The 23,731-nt window shown below is 49.6% G+C and overlaps 1 protein-coding gene across 1 annotated transcript in view; it reads right to left on the bottom strand.

Moving 5' to 3' along the window:
- The window catches only part of arhgef16 (Rho guanine nucleotide exchange factor (GEF) 16), a 64,899-nt gene that overhangs the window by 25,815 nt on the left and 15,353 nt on the right, over nt 1–23,731 (bottom strand). The window contains 6 exon segments of the mRNA XM_055659699.1: nt 8,063–8,223; nt 12,506–12,562; nt 17,213–17,379; nt 20,040–20,091; nt 21,188–21,205; nt 21,208–21,808. Coding sequence (XP_055515674.1) covers nt 8,063–8,223; nt 12,506–12,562; nt 17,213–17,379; nt 20,040–20,091; nt 21,188–21,205; nt 21,208–21,783 — 1,031 coding nt within the window. The 5' untranslated portion in view covers nt 21,784–21,808.

Here is a 23,731-nt window from a genome sequence, read left to right as displayed (position 1 = left end):
CGCCAGTTCCCATGCGCGTCATTACGTCAGACGCAAGGCGCAACGACGGGCTGGCAGGGCGTAGCTCCACCAGCAGCAAGTTAAAAACCCGCAGGTACGTTTTAAAAAACTCACTGTGGTCGTCGTTTGCGGTCTGTAAGGCTGGTTTACAGGAGCCAGCATGACTATGGAGAAGACGGTGAAAGGAAGGTCAAGGTGCACCGTCGGGAAAACAGCTGGAGAAGACAAGGCATGAGAGCCAAGCACCAGACGTGCCAGATATAGCATGTAAATTTGCCATACCAACGGGAACTGGTGAGCCGAAGGAAGAACCTGGCCAGAACCATCAATTATGTGGCTTCCCATCACGATAGAAGAAACGGCGAAAAGATACGAGACACCTGTCACCTGTGCCTCAATCAAAGTGGCCACAGTTAACCAGGCCATCTGGGGACAAATGGGTGTAAGCATGAGAGCACAGGAGTTAAGGCTCCAAAAGGTCTTAAAACTGGTTGGGTCAGGCATTACGGCCTTTGGAAGACCACTCGAAGGGGCGCCCCTGTCTGTTATAGAGCAGGATGCATTGGCCCTTTTGTGCAATGCACACTTTGAAATAAATTGTCTTCGTAAAAATGCAATAAGACCAACTCTCAATCCAAAGTTTGCAGCTTTGTGCAGAACAACCAATGTGCAGTCGCCGAACCTGTTGTTTGGTGGGATCTGTCGAAACAGGTCAAAGAACTGGATGATGAGGCGAAGACGGTCGGTCTCATTAGAGCACAACCGACCGGTAGAATTCCGTTTCGCCGATTACACCCCTATAGACGGTTCACTGAGGCTGATTCGGGTCAAGGACCAAGCCGGGCTCTGCCATCTTTACGCAATTGGTGTACCCCAACATTTATTCCCTCCAGAACTCGGAGGCAAAGGTATCCACTAGCAACTATGGAGGTAGGTGCATCTGGTTCTGTTCAGGACATATCATATATGGGTCAGTCACGAGTTGGGGGTAGATTGCAGTTGTTCTTCAATGAATGGTGCTGCATAACATCAGATCCATTTATACTAGACAGTATTCAGGGGTTTCGAATTGAGTTCATTTTTAAATTGCGTCCACCCACACAACATACACCAAATCGGACATTGGTGTTTTCAAAACCAGAAACTTTACAGGTAAATGCTGAAATTGGAACATTACTTACAAAAGGTGCAATTGAGAAGTTGGTTCATCAACCTCATCAGTTTGTGTCTAATATATTTCCTAGACAAAAGGATGGTGGGTGTCGAGTCATTCTTCATCTAATTCGACTTAATTCCTATGTCCAGTATAAACATTTCAAAATGGAAAAATTTGTTACTGCTAAGCAATTGGTGTCCAAAGGATGTTATATGGCAAGTATAGATCTGAAAGATGCATATTATTCAGTACCGATTCATTACGATTATCGGAGATATTTGAAATTTAGTTGGATGAGCCAACTGTGGCACTTTAAAACATTACCTTATAGTTTAACCTCAGCTCCTAGACCATTTACAAAGTTGTTGAAACCGGTGTTCGGTTTACTCCGGGCTCAGAAACATATTGTGATGGCCTATTTGGATGATGTTCTAATCATAGGCAACACTCAGGAAGCAGCTGAATTATCTGTTTCAGTTACTAAACATATAACCATATAATAACCATATAACAATTACAGCACGGAAACAGGCCATCTCGACCCTTCTAGTCCGTGCCGAACACGTATTCTCCCCTAGTCCCATATACCTGCGCTCAGACCATAACCCTCCATTCCTTTCCCGTCCATATAACTATCCAATTTATTTTTAAATGATAAAAACGAACCTGCCTCCGCCACCCCCACTGGAAGCTCATTCCACACAGCCACCACTCTCTGAGTAAAGAAGTTCCCCCTCATGTTACCCCTAAACTTCTGTCCCTTAATTCTCAAGTCGTGTCCCCTTGTTTGAATCTTCTCTACTCTCAGTGGGAAAAGCTTATCCACGTCAACTCTGTCTATCCCTCTCATCATTTTAAAGACCTCTATCAAGTCCCCCCTTAACCTTCTGCGCTCCAAAGAATAAAGCCCTAACTTGTTCAACCTTTCTCTGTAACTTAGTTGCTGAAACCCAGGCAACATTCTAATAAATCTCCTCTGTACTCTCTCTATTTTGTTGACATCCTTCCTATAATTAGGCGACCAAAAATGTACACCATACTCCAGAATTGGCCTCACCAATGTCTTGTACAATTCTGACATTATATCCCAACTTCTATACTCAATGCTCTGATTTATAAAGGCCAGCACACCAAAAGCTTTCTTTACCACCCTATCTACATGAGATTCCACTTTCAGGGAACTGTGCACAGTTATTCCCAGATCCCTCTGTTCACCTGCATTCTTCAATTCCCTACCATTTACCATGTATGTCCTATTTTGATTTGTCCTGCCAAGATGTAGCACCTCACACTTATCAGCATTAAACTCCATCTGCCATCTTTCAGCCCACTCTTCCAACTGGCATAAATCTCTCTGTAGACTTTGAAAATCTACTTCATTATCCACAACCCCACCTATCTTAGTATCATCTGCATACTTACTAATCCAATTTACCACACCATCATCCAGATCATTGATGTACATGACAAACAACAGTGGACCCAACACAGATCCCTGTGGCACCCCACTCGTCACTGGCCTCCAACCTGACAAACAACCATCCACCATTACTCTCTGGCATCTCCCATTCAGCCACTGTTGAATCCATCTTGCTACTCCACCATTAATACCCAACAATTGAACCTTCTTAACCAACCTTCCATGAGGAACCTTGTCAAAGGCCTTACTGAAGTCCATATATACAACATCCACTGCTTTACCCTCATCAATTTCCCGAGTAACCTCTTCAAAAATTTCAAGAAGATTAGTCAAACATGACCTTCCAGGCACAAATCCATGTTGATTGTTCCTAATCAGACCCTGTTTATCCAGATGCTTATATATATTATCTCGAAGTATCCTTTCCATTAATTTGCCCACCACTGACGTCAAACTAACAGGTCTATAATTGCTAGGTTTACTCTTAGACCTCTTTTTAAACAATGGAACAACATGCGCAGTGTTTGAGAGGTTGGGGTTTCTCATCCATCCAGCTAAATCCAAATTGATACCATCTAGAATCATTGATTATTTGGGGTTCACCATTGATTCAACTAAGATGTTAGTGACTCTGCCTAGAGGCAAGAGATTAGAATTAATGGAAGCTTGTAGCAATCTTGTTGATGAGCAGCAATCCTCCATCCGACTAGTGGCTAGTGTAATTGGCAAATTAGTGGCTGCTTTCCCTGGAGTGCAATTCGGGCCTTTACATTATCAGAATTTGCAATGTGCTAAGGAACAGGCACTCAAAACACATGCAGGTCATTTCGATAGACTCATGCGGTTGCCAGTTGAAGCTATCACTGAGTTACAGTGGTGGATAACAAATGTCTCACGTTGCTCTAGTAAAATTCTGGTTAATCAACCTTCAGTTGTCTTACAAACTGATGTGAGTGCCTTGGGATGGGGAGTCACTGATACCAATTCAAGCTGCGGCGGCAGATGGAATGTGCATGAGGCGTTAATTCTTCAGGTGCATGGTATTAACTATTTAGAATTGTTGGGAGCAGTCTATGGCTTAAAAGCGGTATTGTTCAACTATGCATGAATTGCATGTTCAGCTCCAGATTGATAACACCACAGCAGTTGCATATGTTAATCACATGGGCGGAATTAAGTCGGTATCATGTGATAAGCTGGTTAACCTTATTTGGCATTGGTGTTTTGCAAGAAACATCTGGATTTCAGCAATCTACTTACCAGGTAGATATAACATGGTGGCAGACACCAGGTCACGAAAATTCAATGACACAGAGTGGATGTTGAATCCAAGAATTTTTTTAAATGTTATCGCCAGGTATGGTTTGCCAGATATTGATTTGTTTGCATCCAGGCTAAATCACCAGTTACCAAAGTATGTTTCATGGGAGCCGGATCCAGGGGCTGTAGTGGTAGATGCATTCTCGCTACATTGGGGTGGTATGTTCTTTTATGCTTTTCCCCCATTCTGCCTCATCAGTCGATGTCTCATTAAGATCGAGCAGGACTCCGCCTCAGGCATTTTGGTAGTCCCCGACTGGCCCACACAACCATGGTTCCCACTCATTCTGAGACTGATCACATAGCCTTTTATGGTTGTTCCCAAATGCAGCAACCTGTTGGTTCACCCTGTGACAGGAGAGAGTCATCCTTTACATGATCGTATTAATCTGTTGGTTTGCGGATTCTGACAAGACCGTTCCTGGGGCTCGGACTATCAGGTCGTATGGTGGATGTGATTACTGCGGCCTGGAGGGAGAGTACCAAGAAACAATACGTATCTCATATCAAAAAATGAGAGATGTTCTGCTTGCAGTCAAATATATCTTATCACACTGCAAGCAAACCTGATGTATTGGAGTTCCTTGCCACTTTATATTTTGATGAGCGACTGAGTTATATTGCCATCAATAGTGCCAGGAGTGCATTGTCGTCCTATTTATGGCAAGGGTCGGGACAACATTCTGTCGGGTCTCATCCATTGGTGTCCCGGTTCATGAAGGGTATTTTTAACTGTAATCCTCCTAGGCCTAGGTATACGGAAATCTGAGATCTGAGCATAGTTCTCACATGTCTTTGTCAATGGGCTACAGTTACATCTCTGTTTTTGCAAAGATTCACCCTTAAAGTGGTCATGCTCATGGCGCTCATTTCAGCACAACGTGTCCAGACATTGCAAAAGCTACGACTGGACAGCATAGTCTCTTCTGTAAATAATATTACATTTTATGTTTATGATGTAATCAAACAGAGCAGGCCAGGGACGTCTGGGATTAAACTGAGCTTTATGGCATACCCCATTGATCTGCGGCTATGTGTAGTTATGCACTTACGACAGTATATCGAGGTCACCAAGAGCGTTAGAGGCTCCGAAATTACGGTGCTCATCAGTCACAAAAAAACTCCTAAGAAGGTTCGGTACAGACCATTTCTAGGTAGCTGAAACAAGTTTTGTGTTGTGTCGGAGTGGACACTGACATGTTTAAATCTCACTCCACCAGGGCGGCATCAACATCCGCAGCGAGGGCACTGGATGTCCCTTTAGACCAAATTCTCGGGGCCGCAGGATGGTCCAGTGAAGGGACATTTCAACGGTTTTATAATAAACCTGGCCTCACGCCGGAAGTATTTAGGCATGCTATTTTGAGCTGTTTTGTAACTTCCCCCTGGGAGAGAGGGGTCGTTATTGTTTCTTTTGTTTATTAAAACATGAACATGTATAATTTGAACTATGTTGAATACATTATTTGTTCATCCTGTGTCAACTGAGGCAGTGTGTCCAATGGACCTGTATCTACGGCATGAAATCACAGAGCTTTGAAATCTTCACGGAATCACTCACGTGACTCCGAAGTAAAATAGTAAAATTAAACGAGAGTTTACCAGTTTGAAGTTTGATCTTTATTTTATGAGGAGTTACGGTGAGCGATTATGTGCCCACCGCTCCCGGCCCTCATATCACAAAGGTCATCTGGTAGTTCTAATCTTTTGAGTCTTACTATGTTACTTCGACTGTTGTTATCTGTGATTTCACATTGCTGCTTTGAAGATTAACGCCCATGCGGACTGGCAGGGCTTCTTCACGTAATCGCTCACCGTAACTCCTCATAAAATAAAGATCAAACTTCAAACTGGTAAGCTCTCGTTCAATCGTACTATTTTATGACACTGCTGGCTTTAAGCCATGGGAAGATAGTGAAAATACTAAACCTTGTATCCTGATGCTGTTAACATAGTTACACAGGGATAATAAAACAGGAATGTCTCCATCACTAAACTCAAACTGAGATTATTCAATGGATTCATATCTGGAATTTTTACCAAAGAATAAGCATAACGAAATATTTGAAATCTTTACAAAATTATTTAAAACAAAACTTCTACCCAGAGTAGAATGGATCATTTTTGGAATATCGGAAGGTAACCCGGAATTAAATATGTTTCAAGAGAACTTACTTAATTATGGGCTAATAATCGGAAAAAAGCTTATACTTAAATTTTGAAAAATGCTCCAATACCAACAACAAAAATGTGGATTTCAAACATGTTCGAAACATTACACTTGGAAGAGATGAGACTCCTCCTAGCAGGTAAAGCAGATCACTTCCAAAAGACGTGGTCTGCATTTATGGAACTATTACAAGCTAAGGTGCAATAATAAGTTAAAATATAAAGGCTACCAGGACCGGGTAATGGGGGGTATAAAATACATTTTTTAATAAAAACATGGTTGGTATATCCTTTTTTGCGGAGTTTTGTGTTACAATAGAGCGACTGATTTTCCTTTTTTCCTTTTTTCCTTTCTTTCTAGGGTCTTAATTATTTTCTTTGCTTCCTTCTTTAATTCCTTCCCTAAGGGGTTCTTTTCTCCCAACACTTTCCTGCACCTCACGATTCTTGCTTACTTTTCTTACTTCTTTTATTTCTTTCTCTTTTAAAGCTCAAAAAATGAAGTGGTACAACATAATGTAATAAGATATATGCAATGTATTAATGTGATTTACTGTACTGCTAATAAAAAAAAAATTAAAAAAAAAAAAAAAGAATAAGCATAACACACAAAGGCTCATTAGAATGGCACAGATCCAGTAACTGGATCGGCCAAAGTCAGCATGGATTTATGAACCATGGGGAAATCATGCTTGACCAATCTTCTGGAATGATTTGAGGATGTAACAAGTAGAATGGATAAGGGAGAGTCAGTGGATGTGGTGTATCTGGACTTTCAAAAAGCCTTTGACAAGGTCCCACACAAGAGATTAGAGTGCAAAATTAGAGCACATGGTATGGGTATTGACATGGACAGAGAACTGGTTGGCAGACAGGAAGCAAAGAGTAGGAATTAACGGGTCCTTTTCAGAATGGCAGGCAATGACTAGTGGGGTGCCACAAGGCTCGGTGCTGGGACTCCAGTTTTTTACGATATATATTAACGATTTTGAAGAAGGAATTAAATGTAACATCTCCAAGTTTGCGGATGACACAAAGCTGGGTGACAGTGTGAGCTGTGAGGAGGATGCTATGAGGCTGCAAGGTGGCTTGGATAGGTTGAGTGAGTGGGCAGATGCATGGCAGATGCAGTATAATGTGGATAAACGTGAGGTTATCCACTTTGGTGGCAAGAACAAGGCAGCAGATTATTATCTGAATGGTATCAGATTAGGAAATGGGGAGGCGCAACGAGACCTGGGTGTCCTTGTACATCAGTCGCTGAAAGCTAAGCATGCAGGTACAACATGCAGTGAAGAAAGCTAATGGTATGTTGGCATTCATAGCAAGAGGATTCGAGCATAGGAGCAAGGAGGTCGTACTGCAGTTGTACAGGGCCCTGGTGAGACCACACCTGGAGTATTGTGTGCAGTTTTGGTCTCCAAATTTGAGGACAGACGTTCTTGCTATTGAGGGAGTGCAGCGTAGGTTCACCAGGTTAATTCGCGGGATGGCAGGATTGACATATAATGAAATAATGGAGCAGCTGGGCTTATATTCACTGGAATTTAGGAGGAGATGGTATCTTAAAGAAAAGAAAATTCTTAAGGGATTGAACGGGATAGATGCAGGAAAAATGGTGGGGGAGTCTAGATGTTGGCGGAGTCTAGAACCAGGGGTCACAGTTTAAAAATAAGGGATAGGCCATTTCGGACTGAGATGAGAAAAAACTTTTTCACCCAGAGAGTTGGGAATCGGTGGAATTATCCTGTACAGAGGGCAGTGGAGGCCAATTCACTGGATGTTTTCAACAGAGAGTTAGATTTGGTTCTTAGGGCTAACAGAATCAAGGGATATGGGGAGCAAGCAGGAACGGAGTACTGATTTTGAATGATCAGCCATGATGATTTTGGATGGTCAGCAGTGCTGGTTCGGAGGGCCGAAGGGCCTACTCCTGCACCTATTTTCGATGTTTCTTTGACACTTCCTCCCCTCCCCCATTTCCCCATCCATTCTACCTCTTACTGGCCTCCTGGATGTCACAGATGTTGGAGAAGAGGTGGTGGTGCTCCGTCGTGGTCATGGTCTTCTGCAGCTCCTTGGAGTTCTTGAACATATTGATTAGGACATTCAGGCTGTGCTGGTAGGAGAACTCTGACACGATGATCTCGAAGATGGCCTGGAGAGAGAGGGGAACAACATTGGAGCTCAATACATGGCCCATACTGCACAGCACAGTGTGTGCTCACTTTCTAAATGGCCTTACCTGGAGTGGGAGTGGCAGTGAAAGCAAGCTCATAAATTCTGGGAACAGAATTAGGCCATCAAGTCTACACTGCCATTCAATCATCTATCTTTCCTTCTCAACCCCATTCTCCTGCCCTCTCCCCATAACCCCTGACACCCGTACTAATCAAGTATCTGATAATCTCCGCCTTAAAAATATCCATTGACGTAGCCTCCACAGCTGACTGTGGCAATTAATTCCACAGATTCACCACTCTCTGAAGAAATTCCTCCTCATATCCTTTTGAAAGGTACGTCCTATTCTGAGGGTAGGGCCTCTGGTCCTAGACTCTCCCACTAGTACACTGATCACCCTCACACTCCAATTCCTGGGAAACCAATCTTGCTTTCAGCAAAAGTCCCAACACACGCTGTTCATTCCACAGCAGGAAGAACAGGGCAGTGTTCAGTCACCGTCCATGTTGGACACCCAGGAATGACCCAGAGGACAGCTGCCCTCATTCACCGTGCAGTACATATGTGACAAAACAGTGAAAGATTGAACCACTGTGGCACAGCAGTAGAGTTGCTGCCTTACAGCGCTTGCAGTGCCAGAGACCTGGATTCGATCCCGACTACGGGTGCTGGCTGAACGGAGTTTGTACGTTCTCCCCGTGACTACATGGGTTTTCTCCGAGATCTTCGGTTTCCTCCAACACGCCAATGATGTACAGGTCTGTAGGTTAATTGGCTTGGTGTATGTGTAAATTGTCCCTAGCGTGTGTAGGATAGTGTTAATGTGCATGGATTGCTGGTCGATGCTGACTCGGTGGGCCAAAGGGCCTGTTTACCATATAGTAGCGCAGTGAAGGAAGGCTTTCCCCTAGGTGAGTAACGTTTAGAAGGTTTAAAAAGGCCACAGTGGAGCAGCAGCCAGACCAGCAAGTGAGTGGATTGGCTGAGACATCCTAATTAGTTGAGTGGATAGTTGACGATGAGATAAAATTAACTTCAGGTCTTGGGGAGCGGCCTATGTGAGGGGAAGTGCCTTGGTGACATGAAGTGTGAGTCTATGGCTCAAGAGTCTTCGGCAAGGAGGCTGAGGCAAGGAGGTTACACTTAAATCGGTTCTGCATGTGTCCGATATTTAAACCAGTGACATACTGCAGTGCAGAAGGAGGCTATCAGCAGCAGAGAAGGGATTAGGTTTCTCTCAACTCTGAGTGTGTCTCATTCGAAATGTGTAATTTTCTCCACTGAAGTAATGGCAGGCAAGTTGTCACAGTGTCTCTGCTGCAGGATGTGGGAAGTCAGGTATACTGCTGGTGTCTCTGACAACTACACCTGCAGATATTGTGTCCAGATGCAGCTCCTGAAGGACCGTATAGGGGAACTGGAGAAGCAGCTGGAAGACCTCAGGACCATCCGGGATAACAAGAGTTTCCTGAATAAAACATACAGTGAGGTTGTCACACCGAGGATACGGGATGAGCGAAGGTGGGAGACAACGAGAAGAAATAAACATGGACTGCAGGAGCCCCTATTGAAAGAGGTACACCCTCTTGGGAGCTGTCCGAACGGACAACATGACAAGATTGAGTGGCAGCCATGGCTGTAACTCCAACCCTGGTGCTGAGGCTCAACGGGGAAGAGTGATGTCAGGCAGAGCTGTATTGGTGGGGAACTCAACAGTCAGAGGTGCGGACAGGAGATTCTGCGGCAGTAGGCGAGACTCCAGGATGGTGTGTTGTCTCCCTGGTACCAGGGTCCAGGATGTCTTGGCCCGCCTGCATGGCATCCTCAACAGTGAGGGGGAGCAACCGGAGGTTATTGTGCATGTTGGCATAAATGATATAGGTTGGAAGGGGATGGAGGTTCTGCAACAAGAGGTTATGGAATTGGGTAGAAGACTGAAAAGCAGGACCTGCAGGGTCATGATCTCAGGATCGCTTCCTGTACCTCGTGCCAGTGAAGGTAAGAACAGGAAGATGGGGAAATGAATGTGTGGCTGAGGAGTTGGTGCAGGGGGCAGGGATTTAGATTTCTGGATCATTGGGATCTATTCTGGGGCAGGGGTGACCTGTATAAAATGGACGGGTTGCACCTTAACTGGAGGGGGACCAACATCCTAGCTAGAAGGTTTGCTAATGCTACACGGGAGGGTTTAAACTAGATTGGCGGGGGGGTGGGATCTCGTGCAGGACAGAGGCACGTGAGAGACTAGAAGTTGGTATGGAGGCCCAAATGCTGGGCCCATTACTGTCTGTCATCTACATCAATGATTTGGATGAGAACATGCAGGGCAAGATTAGCAAGTTTGCCAATGATACAAAAGTTAGTTGTTTTGCAGATAGTGAAGATGGTTGTGAACGATTGCAGCAGGATCTGGATCGATTGGCCAGGAGGGCAGAAGAATGATTGATGGAGTTTAACATAGAGAAGTGTAAGGTGTTGCATTTTGGGATGTCAAACAAGGGCAGGACCTACACAGTAAATGGTAGGCCTCTGGGTAGTGTTGGAGAGCAGAGGGATCTAGGAGTACAAGTGCATGGTTCCTTGAAGGTTGAGTTGCAGGTAGATAAGGTGGTCAAAAAGGCTTTTGGCACTTCATCAGTCAGAGCATTGAGTATAGAAGTTGGGAGGTCATGTTGCGGTTGTATAAGACGTTGGTGAGACCGCATTTAGAATATTGTGTTCAGTTCTGGACACCATGTTATAGGAAATATATTGTCAAGCTTGAAAAGGTTCAGACAAGATTTACGTGGATGTTGCCAGGACTAGAGGGTGTGAGCTAAAGGGACAGGTTGAGTAGGCTGGGTCTCTATTCCATGGATTACAGGAGGATGAGGGGGTATCTTATATAGGTGTGCAAAATCATCAGAGGAATAGATGGGGTAGATGCCAGAGTCTCTTACCCAGGGTTTGGGAATCGAGAACCAGAGGGCATAGGTTCAAGGTGAAGAGGAAAAGATTTAATGTGAATCCGAGGGGTAAGGGTGGTGGGTTTATGGAACAAGCTGCCAGAGAAGGTAGTTGAGGCTGGGTCTATCCCATCGTTTAAGTAACAACTAGACAGGTACATGGTTAGGACAGGTTTGGAGGGATACGGACCAAGCGCAGGCCAACGGGACTAGTGTAGCTGGGACATTGTTGGCCAGTGTGGGCAAGTTGGGCCAAAGGGCCTGTTTCCACACTGTATCACTCTGAGTGATGGAATGATATTGCATGGAGGAGTTGTTCACCAGCATCAACCCCACTAGGAAGGCAGAACTACAGCATGAACGGAATGAGGAAGCAGGCAAGATGGGTTGGTTAAAGAGATGTGGATGATGGGTTTATTAAGAGAGTGTGTGATGGAGTGACAAGCTGGCAAGCCCATTGCTCAAATGGTCTCAGTTACTGCAGGCCCTGGTGGCATTAAATACACCGGGCCTCCTGAAATGGAGCTTGCAGCAGCAACATGTTGCACAATACACCCACAGAAAGGAACTACAAACAGGGGAATGCAGAGCACTTGCAGGCAACAACATGTGCGGAGCGATTACTCATCAACTTCTGCCCCACAGTTCTGCCACGGGAGACTTCACTCCTACTTTGTAAATCTTGTAAAATCCCAACCACATATCACCAAACTGATTTGGTTTTTACCTTGCTTAGACCAGCACCTTGGGTCAATCCAGAACAAGGGGTCATAGTTTAAGGATAAGGGGGAAATCTTTCAGGACCGAGATGAGGAAAACTTTTTTCACACAGAGAGTGGTGAATCTCTGGAATTCTCTGCCGCAGAAGGTAGTTGAGGCCAGTTCATTGGCTATATTTAAGAGGGAGTTAGATGTGGCCCTTGTGGCTAAAGGGATCAGGGGGTATGGAGAGAAGGCAGGAACAGAATACTGAGTTGGATGATCAGCCATGATCATATTGAATGGCGGTGCAGGCTCGAAGGGCTGAATGGCCTACTCCTGCACCTATTTTCTATGTTTCTATGTTTCTATCCCCTTGACCCAGTACCGTTGCCCCAATCCCCTCACCTGACCCCCACAGTGAATGCTCACTGATATTGCCCCCTGCCGTGGGCCCAATCCCCTCAATCCCCTCTCCCAGTGCTGTCCTGCTCTCCCCTCCAATGGCGATGCGAGTATCTGACTTTTAGTGGCTCCTTCACCTTTCAGTTGGATCTGTCCCTCCCCCCTCTGTCCTGGCCAACGTCCCCATGTCCCAGCAACACTGGTGCTCACCTCCTGCCTCTTGCGTTCCTCAGTTGACAGTGTCTGCAAGATCCCTCGCTCTATGACCTGCAACGGGATGATGCATTGGTGTCAGTATGTAGTCAGCAGGGTGAGATATACATTGTGCTACTCGCACACAAAGGGTTAAGGAACCCACAAACATTATGTACAATATAGTCAGTAATGTTGGCAATGCTGTCAGTAACGTACAACGCATCACTACTGGCGCACAAAGGGTTAAGAAACATGCAAACATGTTGCATCCACATGCTGCTTTTCACATCAACACTTTGCAAAGTGGGTCACAACCTGTAGAACGGCCTTCACCGCATTTCTTTTACCAAAATAAATGTATTCAATTATTTACAATAATAATATTTACGAAACAAACAATACCAACACACCCACCCCCATAATACAAGATATACTAAATATTAAATGATTATATTACAATCCTGGTCCCCCGCGGTGCCCAGCGGTCGGGAATCCCCCAGGATGCCCGTGGACAGCGCGGGTTGCTTTGAGGGACACGTGGGCGTGGACGTAAACCTGGACGAGGGGCAGGTGGTCAGCTCGGGTGGAGCCGCCTTCGCCACCGTGCAGGGCAACTTCCCGCACAGCAAGATCCCACGACCGGCAAAGACACAAACGGCAGCTGATCGGTGTTTGGTGGTGTGTGAAATGCAGCAACAGCGAGCGATTAGCTGTTCAAACCCTTTGTTCCAACAACACCGCCCGACACCTACAATCCCTTCAGTTTGCAGAAAGCTTCCAGCTATCCACTGGATATTTACTTAGTCCTGAATTTAATGATTCCACTGTTGTCACAGACCCAGGCTCTGGAATTCCCATCCATCCCGTCACCAGCTCTCCCGACATTCTAATGATCCATGCATGATCCATGCAGCTCCTCTCCGTAACAAGCTAGGATGCACCTTTGGAACATTGCATACAGTTCTGGTCACCCCATTACAGGAAGGATGTGGAGGCATTACAGGAAAGGGTGCAGAGGAAGTTTACCAGAATGTTACCTGGATTAGAGGGTAACAGTTAGGAGAAATATGGTTATTTTCTCTGGAACGTTGGAGGTTCAATCAATCAATCAATCAGTTTTATTCGTCACATTGCACATAAAGTGCAAGTGAAATGAATTTGTCAGCAGCGGTACAGTGATAAAGAACACACAAACACAATAAACATTTAACACAAACATCCACCACAGCACTGTGGTGGAAGGCACAGAACTTGGCCAGTCCTCCTCCATTTTCCCCCGTGGTCGGGACCTCAACCCTCCGCAGCCGTCGCTGCGGGCGTCCAGATGATAAAAGGACAAGGGAAAAGTCAAGGTAAGTCCAGGATCGGCTCTTCCCCTCCAGAGACAGCGGCTTCAGGCTGTATTTAAAGTTCACGCCGCAGCCAGAAGCACTGCAGACTGCAGGGCCGGCAGATGAAGCTCCCCTCCAGGAGTGATGGTAAGTCGCCAACACGCCCGCGGTAGAAGTTGGCCGCGGGCCGGCCGATGGAGCTTCTTCTTCCCGCCGGGTCCCCAACGTTAGATCCCGGGCTGCAGACGCTGTGCCATCTGGAGCTGTGCAGACCACGGCTTCAGGCTGCCGGCTGCCCCGGTCCAGCGAAACGGAGCGCTCCCCTCCGGCGAGTCCCAGCGAGGGCTCGCCCGCTCCACGCTGAGAGTCCGCGCTGCACCCGCCGCTGAAGCCCCAGTCGCGTCTCCGGGAAAGGCCGCGCCGATCCTTGCAGTTAGGCCACGGGGGAGGCGACCTGGAAAAAGTCACCTCTCCGCGGAGGAGGCGACCAAAGCGGTTTCCCCCTTACCCCCCCCCCCACACACACCACACCACCCCCCACACAAGACATACAGCGAAACATTAAAAACATACACTAAACCACACTAAAAAAACAAAAAAAGCCGAAAAAATGGACACGCTGCTGACAGGGTGCCGGCTTGCAGCGCCCCCCACTGACCTGTTTGAGGGGAGACCTGATAGAAGTATGCAATATTACAAGAGGCAGTGACAGGGCATCAGGTCACAACCTTTATCCCCAGGATGCTGAAGCTGGGGGCAGATACAATGGTGGTATTTAAGATGGGCACATGGATATTTTGGGAATGGAAGGACACAACCCACGTGCAGGCAGATAAGAGCAGTTTATTTTGGTATCACGTTGGGCAAAGATAGCGTGGGCTGAAGGGCCTGTACCCGTGCTGTGCTGTTAGTTGTTCTATCTAGATGCAAACACCTGCTACGTGGATTTGAGGGAGGAATGTTTTTCAAGACAGGAGGAAAAACCCGCTTGGAGTTTTTAAATAAAAAAGATCCCAAAAGGATGTTTAAGACTGGCTGAGGGGGGTGTTGGGACCTTGGGGGCTGAAAAGTGTTGGTGGCTGTGGCATGTTGGGGGCTGCAGCATGTTTGGAGCTGTGACATGTTGGGGTCTGTGGTATGTTGGCATGTTGGGGTCTGTGGTATGTTGGGATCTGTGGCATGTTGGGGATGTGACATGTTGGCATGTTGGGGCACGTTGGGGGCTGTGGCATGTTGGCATGTTGGGGGCTGTGGCATGTTGGCATGTTGGGATCTGTGGCATGTTGGGATCTGTGGCATGTTGGGGATGTGACATGTTGGCATGTTGGGGCACGTTGGGGGCATGTTGGCATGTTGGGGGTTGAGGCATGTTGGCATGTTGGGGGCTGTGGCATGTTGGGAGCTGTGGCATGTTGGCATGTTGGGGCATGTTGGGGGGGCTGTGGCATGTTGGGGGGCTGTGGCATGTTGAAATGTTGGGGCATGTTGCGGGCTGTGGCGTGTTGGGGTGCTGCGGCATGTCGGGGGCTGCGGCGTGTTGGCATGTTGGGGGCTGTGGCTTGTTGGCATGGTGGTTGGGGGCTGTGACATGTTGGGTGGCTGTTGACGTGTTGTTGGGGCTGTGACATGTGGCATGTTGGGGGGGCTGTGACGTGTTGGGGGCTGTGGCATGTTGGGGGCTGTGGCATGCTGTGGCATGTTGGGGCTGTGGCATGTTGGGGGCTGTGACGTGTGGGGGGGATGTGACTGTGGCATGTTGGGGGATGTGACATGTTGGCATGTTGGGGCTGTGGCATGTTGGGGCTGTGGTATGTTGGGGGATGTGACATGTTGTGTGGCATGTTGTGGGCATGTTGGGGCTGTGGCATGTTGGGGCTGTGGCATGTTGGCATGTTGGGGTGCTGTGGTTGGGGGCTGTGTGTTGGGTGCTGTGGCGTGTTGACATGTTGGCATGGGGGATGTGACATGTTGGCATGTTGGGGCTGTGGCATGTTGGGGCTGTGGCATGTTGGGGCTGTGGCATGTTGGGGGCATGTGGGGCATGTGGCATGTTGGGGGTGTGTGACATGTTGGCATGTTGGGCATGTGGGGGCTGTGGCTGTGGGGGTGCATGTTTGGCATGTTGTTGGGGCTGTGGCATGTTGGGGATGTGACATGTTGGCATGTTGGGGCTGTGGGAATGTTGGGGGATGTGACATGTTGGCATGTGGCATGGGGGCTGTGGCATGTGTTGGCATGTTGGGGGCTGTAGATGTTGGGGGCTGTGGCATGTGTTGGGGACTGTGGCGTGTTGGCATGTTGGGGCTGTGGCATGTTGGGGGATGTGACATGTTGGCATGTTGGGGCATGTTGGCATGTTGGGGCTGTGGCATGTTGGGTTGGGGCTGTGGCGTGTTTGGGGCTGGGGCATGTTGGCATGTTGGGGACTGTGGCATGTTGGGGGATGTGTGACATGTGTTGGCATGTTGGGGCTGTGGCATGTTGGCTGTGGCATGTTGGGGGATGTGACATGTTGGCATGTTGGGGCTGTGGCATGTTGGGGCTGTGGCATGTTGGGGGGCTGTTGGCTGTTGTGCATGTTGGGATGCTGTGGCATGTTGGGAGCTGTGGCATGTTGGGGATGTGACTGTGGCATGTTGGGGGTGGCTGTGGGCGTGTTGGGGCATGTTGTGTGACATGTTGGCATGTTGGGGCTGTGGCATGTTGGGGGCTGTGGCATGTTGGCATGTTGGGGGCTGTGGCATGTTGGGGGGATGTGACATGTTGGCATGGGGGCTGTGGCATGTTGGGGATGTGACATGTTGGGGCATGTTGGGGGCTGTGGCATGTTGGGGGATGTGACATGTTGGCATTGGGGCTGTGGCATGTTGGGGCTGTGGCATGTTGGGGGATGTGACATGTTGGGGCATGTTGGGGGCTGTGGCATGTTGGGGCTGTGCGGGCATGTTGGGGCTGTGGCATGTTGGGGGATGTGGGGGACATGTTGGCATGTGTGGGGCTGTGGCTGTGGCATGTTGGCATGTTGGGGGTTGTGGCATGTTGGCATGTTGGGGGCTGTGGCATGTTGGGGGCTGTGGCATGTTGGGGCTGTGGCATGTTGGGGGATGTGACATGTTGGGGCTGTCGCATGTGGGTGCTGTGGCATGTTGGGGCTGTGGCATGTTGGGGCTGTGGCATGTTGGGGCTGTGGCATGTTGGGGCTGTGGCATGTTGGGGCTGTGGCATGTTGTCATGTCGTGTTGCTCAGCCTCGGCATGGAGCCAACACGTTTAGACTGGACGTAGCCACAGCTGCATTGTTCACCCACACACAGACAGGAGCTACACACAGGTGGAATGCAGAGCGAGCGCGGTTTAAACTCCAGGGCAATGCACCGGATGGCCACACTCACCTGTGGCAACTGGCTCCAGGTCATCTGTGGCGGCCGGTAGTTCTGGACCACGATCTTCTCGTTGGACTCCCGGGATTCCAGATGCTCCGTGTCCTCCAGCAGGTCGTCGTCGGACTCTGGGACCATGCCCAGCCCCCTCTCCCGCACCTCCTGGTACAGCCGCGGGTCTGAGGACAGGAGCCTGCTCAGGAACGAGCTGACCGCTTCATACAGAGTCCCCAGCTCAGTCCCACCAGTCCCCTGGTTGCCCAGGGTTACCTCCGCCCCCTGTAACAAGCCCTCCCAGCTGCCCAGGAGGGAGAGGCGGCGGAGAGCACCCAGGATGGGGTTCTCAGCTGGCTGGCCCTCTGCCATTGTTGATCGATAACTACCTGGCTCTGACAGATCCACTCCTCTCCCCTCCTGCTCTCTCCCCCCCTGCTCTCCCTTCCTGCTCTCCCCCCTCCTGCTCTCTCCCCCCCCCCCCCGCTCTCTCCCCCCCTGCTCTCTCCTCCCTCCCTGCTCTCTCCCCTCCTGCTCTCTCCCCCCCCCTCCTGCTCTCTCCTCCCCCTCCTGCTCTCTCCCCCCCCTGCTCTCTCCCCCCCCTGCTCTCTCTCCTCCTCTCTCCCCCCCCCCCTCTCTCTCCTCCCTGCTCTCTCTCCTCCTCCCCTCCTCTCTCTCCCCCTCCTGCTCTCTCTCCCCCCTCCTGCTCTCTCCCCCCTCCTGCTCTCCCCCTCCTGCTCTCTCCCCCCTCCTGCTCTCTCCCCCCTCCTGCTCTCCCCCCTCCTGCTCTCTCTCCCCCCCTGCTCTCTCCCCCCTCCTGCTCTCTCCCCTCCCCTCCTGCTCTCTCTCCCCCTGCTCTCCCTCTCTCTCCCCCCTCCTGCTGCTCTCTCCCCTCCTGCTCTCTCTCCCCCCCTGCTCTCTCTCCCCCCTGCTCTCTCCCCCTCCTGCTCTCTCTCCCCCCTGCTCTCTCCCCCCCCCTGCTCTCTCCCCCCTCCTGCTCTCCCCCCTCCTGCTCTCTCTCTCCCCCCTCCTGCTCTCTCTCCCCCCCCTCCTCTCTCTCTCCCCCCTCCTGCTCTCTCCCCCCTGCTCTCTCCCCCCTCCTGCTCTCCCCCCCCTGCTCTCTCCTCTCCTGCTCTCCCCCCCCTGCTCTCTCTCCGTCCCACACTAAGGGCCACTCAGCAAGCTGACAGGGCGGCGGGGAATGTAACAGGTCTTCTCCAGGAGTTTGCTGAACTAATCTGAATTACAAATCAGCTTGTTAAAACCTCCTCACCTCATTGGGCCCAGAGCAGTCAATAACCAAATCCCACAGCCCCCAGCTACTTTGTGGTCCTGACATCTTTCTCTGACATACCGGTTTCACAGGCTCATTCTGTGCTGCCGTCTGTTCAAAGTCCCAACGCCGTCAATGCTCTTCCTGCTCTCTTGCCCGAGCCCCCGACTCTCCCTCCCCCCCCCCACTCTCACCGGGGTCACTAGCACACTCCCCTCTTCCTCACCAAACACTCCCTGCCCATGCACCGCAACCCACTCCCCAACACATCCCCTGCTCATTCACACATTCAGACAGTGCCGTAGACTGTCACAAAGTGGACCGGGCAGTATCTCTGAAGAAAAAGGATAGGTGACGTTTTGGGTCGGGACCCTTCTTCAGACTCTTCACTACATGTTTGCTTGTACAGCGAGATATGGATCAACCACATTTGGAATATTGCGTGCAGTTCTGGTCGCCCCATTGCAGGAAGGATGTAGGGGCTTCAGATGCAGAGGTGGTTTACCAGAATGTTGCTTGGATTAGGGCGATATCAGTTGCAGAAAGTGGTTGGAGAGACTTGAATTGTTTTCTCCAGAACACCAGAGGTTGTGGTGTGAAGAAGTATATATATATATATATATATATATATATATATATATATATATATATATATATACACATATATATATATATATATATACACACACACTTACATAAGGTATAGAGGAGCAAAGTTTAAGGAGAAGTCCGGGGCACAAACACACGTCTGGAACACTCTGCTGGGGGGTGGTGGTTGAGGCATATATGATAGAGGAATTCAAGCAACTTGTGGAGAGGCAAGTTGATATGCAGGAATTGGGGGGATATAGACTATGCACAAGTGGATAAGAGATGGTCACACAATGAATTGCTGGTCACATCATATTTGCAACAGACATTATTGGCCGAGGAGTCTGTTCTTGTGCTGTGCTCATGTTCTATGTTTGTCTGTGTTTTTGCAGAGAAGTTACACAAGGATGTTGCTTGGACTCGAGGGCTCGAGCTACAGAGAGAGGTTGGGTGGCAGGCTGGGACCTTATTCCTTAGAGCGCAGAATGATGAGGAGTGATCTTGTAGCAAATCGTGAGGGAAATAGATCAGTTCATTGCAGTCTTTTAGCCAGAGTAGGGTAATCAAGAACCTGAGGACATAGATGTATGGTAAGAGGAGAAAGATTTAATAGGAATTGGAGGAGAAATGTTTTCTAGAGGACGATGGGCATGAGGAACAAGCTGCCAGAGGAGGTAGTTGTGGCAGGTATTATAATAACATTTAAAAGACATTTGGACAGATACATGGATTGGAAAGGTTTAGAGGAATATGGGCCAAATGTGGGCATGTGAGACGAGTGTAGATAGGGAATCTTGATCAGCATGCATGGCATAGACTCTATAACTATCTAATTCCAGAGCCCTGGCCCATTCCTGGGTAAACACCGCTCCATTTGAAAATGTAGTTTTCAAAAGCCTTAAGGTCCCCCCTTGTCGACGGGTTGGATAGTCTAGAGCTGAAGGGGCCACGCTCCCTGCACACCCACACACCCACACTCACCATCCTTAAAGGAGCTCCGGTTGCGGGGGCCTTTCTTCCGTCCCAGGGTCCGCTGTAGAGGAAGGGGCGTTAAAATAACAAACTCAGCAAAGCATCCAGAATACGGCACAAATCATATAAATACATTCTATTCCATAGCTCCAGTTCTTGCCTTAAACCACGGGCGATACTTGTTTAATTAAATATCCACCTCGACCCCCCCTTCTCAGACAGGGTTAGTCCCCCCTTCCCGAACCTCAGCCGTTCGGCACTGGGGCTGCCCCACCTCATCCCATCCCATCCCATCACTCCGCAGAGCAGCCTGCACTTCCCCCAGGCACCCGACCCATCAGAAGTCTAGTCCCAGTTTATGAAAATATAATTTAAAACCCAAATGCTGGAGATGTGAAACAAAACCAGAAAGCCTCAGCAAACCAGGCAGCGATGGTGGAGGTGAATGATGATATGTTGGGGGGAGGGGGAGGTGATGGGAACGTGGGGAGAATGCAATGGATGCCAGCCAGTCAGTGGTGGGCAAGGGGCCTGTTACTGTTCTGCATATGTGTGTGACTACATCAACGTTGGGCTCTGGGTGAAGATGGTGGCGAAGTGAACCTTCCCTCCTGCAAGTCACACACACTGTGGCTGAGACTCCCGCCCAGTGCAATCTCCCCCAGCCACAGTCTCCTGCACCCCCCCCAGTGCCTGGCCCCCAGCCCCATCACGGGAAGTCCAACCCCCCCCCCCCCCCCCCCATGGTGCTGCCCAAACTGCACCGACGACCCCCAGCCCCCCACATTGATCAACCTCCCCCCCCCAGTGCCGCCTGCAGTGCCCCCCCCTCTCCCAGTGCCGTCCCCCCCACTCCCCCCCCAGCCCGCGGTCTGCCTGCACCCCCCGTGCGGGCCTCGGTGCCGTCGTCTCTGGCACGGCCACCAGTGTGGGCGTGGCCAGTAGCCCTCATCGTTGGGAGCTCCAAGCCCCCCCCCACCTTGTATGCTGCCCGACTGTTACCGATGTCAACCCGGCTGCCATCCCCCCATTGATCACTCGACCCCCCCATGCTGTGGACCTCCACCCCCAGTGCCGACCACCCCTGCCAGTGCCGCCCCCTCTCCCAGTGCCTCCCCCCCACTCCCACCCCCAGCCCGCGGGTGCTCGGTGCCCACCTTGCTCCTGCCAGGACTCTCCGTGCGGGCCTCGGTGCCGTCGTCTCTGGCACGGCCACCAGTGTGGGCACGGCCAGTAGCTCCTTGTCGTTGGTGAAGTCGGTGAAGCCGCCGGTGGCCACCTTGTATGACTGGTTGCGACGGTTACGCTGCAGGGTGGTGCTCGGCTCCTTGCCGTCCATGTAGCAGAGGTCGGAGGGGGGCATGCTGTGGACCTCCCTGCGCCCGCTGTCCCTGCGTCCAGTGGGAGAGCTGCCTCGCTGCCACCTGCTGGGTCTGCTGGTCTCCGCCAGCTTGTTGGGGATCAGCTGCTGGTGGCCCAGCTTCAACGCCGCGGCACTCTCCGTGCTCAGCACCACGCGCGGCACCTCACACAGCGAGGGCATCGAGCTGGCACCGCACAGCCCCAGGTTGTCCAATCCCACACCATCCGGCGACAGCTGCCCCTCCACGCCAGAGCTGAACTGCAGGTCCGACCCAAACCTGGGCTCCAGCAGCAGTGCCTTGGCCCTCTCCTCCAGGTCAGCATCCGAGTACCGATGAGGCACGGCTCCAGCCCCACGGTGAATCCCCGGCCTCCGCTGCTCGCCAGCCATCGGCTCTCACCCCCTCGCTCAGCTCCTAAACCAGGACACAATCACAACGACAACAAGTCACTGCTGCCTCCAATACACAGCCTTTTATCAACAATACTATTTCATTCCCCTCTGCTCCAGCAATCGTGGCAGGTATGTCATCCCGGATACAAAGCACTGACGGTGTGGAGTTTGCATGTTCTCCCAGTAAGTGTATAACTTGGGCCATATGCTCCCATATCCCAACAATGTGCTGCATGATTAATTAGTTTAGAGATACAATGTGGAAACAGACCCTTCGGCACATCGAGTCCACGCCAACCATCGATCGCCCATTCACACTAGTTCTAAGTTATTCTACTTTCCTATCCACTCCATACACACTAGGGGCATTTTTTATATACAGAGGCCAATTAACCCACATGTCTTTAAGAGTGTGGGAGGAAACCAGAGCACCTGAACAAAAACCACACAGTCAAAGGGAGAACGTGCAAATTCCATACAGACAGCACCTGAGGTCAGAATCGAACCTGGGCCTCTAGCGCTGCAGGGCAGCAACTCTACTAATTAGTATTTATATTTTAGACCTACGCTCCATGGACAAACAGTTTATATTACACATTCCTGTAGCTAAATGGAGAATACATTTAATTGCCAAAGGGAATTGAGGAGGAATGGGACTGAGAGGATTGCAGACAGCATGGTCAAGATGGGCTGAATGGTCTCATTGCAGGCAAGTGACAAGTAATGGGAGTTGCCTTGGCGTCATCGTGTTCACCAAGCACTAAAGCTCAGCTGCTGCTCAACACAGCATTCCCAAAACACCAAGCACCGATTCAGGTCTAAAGATTCTTCCATGCTGTTTCTGAATGGCCTGCATCTTCAGACTGAACCCCACATTCAACACTGAGGTTCACCACCAAGGACAGCTAGCCTGCCTATAAACCGATTTTCAACAATTCAGCAGCTTGTCAACCAAAGACCACAGCGATGAGGAGATCTATTTGTGGAGGCAGCAAGTACAGCCGAGGCAATACATGACTCCCTCACATCTGTATTCTTCATAGGAAGGAAGATATAGTTGAGATAATAGATGAGGTAAACATTGAGAAAGAGAGGTAGATACAGAATTCTGGAGTAACTCAGCGGGTCATGCAGCATCTCTGGAGAGAAGGAATGGGTGACGTTTCGGGTTGAGAACCTGCTTCAGTCTGAAACGTCACCCATTCCTCCTAGCCTGAGATGCTGCCTGTCCCGATGGGTTACTCCACCTTTTTGCTTCATGTAACTGTGCTGCCTTCCACAGTTAGATAGCTGACTAACACCACTGTCCAAGGTGGCACCCAGACATGACAGGTCAGCAGAGGGGCACAGCGGTAGAGTTGCTGCCTTACAGCCCCCGGGACCCGGGTTCGATCCTGACTACGGGTGCTGTCTGTACGGAACTTGTATGGTGTTCCAGGTTCCTCCCACACTCCAAAGACATACAGGTTTGTAAGTTAATGGCTTTGGTAAGTTGTAAAATTGTCCCTGGTGTGTAGGATAGTGCTAGTGTACATGTTGATCACTTTCGGCATGGACCCGGTGGTCAAAAGGCCTGATTCCACGCTGTATCTCTAAAGTCTGAAGTAAACCAGTTCTGCACAGTTTGAGCGGAAGAGGAATCAGCCTTTGCATGAAACTAGTACCAGACTCGTTCAGCTCTCACCATGAGGATCACGTGGTCTTCACATTAGTCGTCACAACTGAAGCTGACCCAGACGTGAAACCCGTCACCATTGGAGGCATGAGGCCCAGTCACTGACATGTTGGCATGAACCAAGCCTACTGACAATTATAGGAGCTGACGATTCCATTTAATGTTCATCTATTATATAAGAAATATCTTGGAGATAAAACGCTTTAGAATATTTTGTTTTCTACAAACAACTTGACAATACAGAACAGATCACAGGAACATGCCCTTCAG

Source organism: Leucoraja erinacea, chromosome 30 (assembly GCF_028641065.1).
Source record: "Leucoraja erinacea ecotype New England chromosome 30, Leri_hhj_1, whole genome shotgun sequence".
Classification (NCBI taxonomy): domain Eukaryota; kingdom Metazoa; phylum Chordata; class Chondrichthyes; order Rajiformes; family Rajidae; genus Leucoraja; species Leucoraja erinaceus.
The sequence above is the reverse complement of the archived record's forward strand: the minus strand, read 5'-3'. Positions and strand labels throughout refer to the sequence as shown.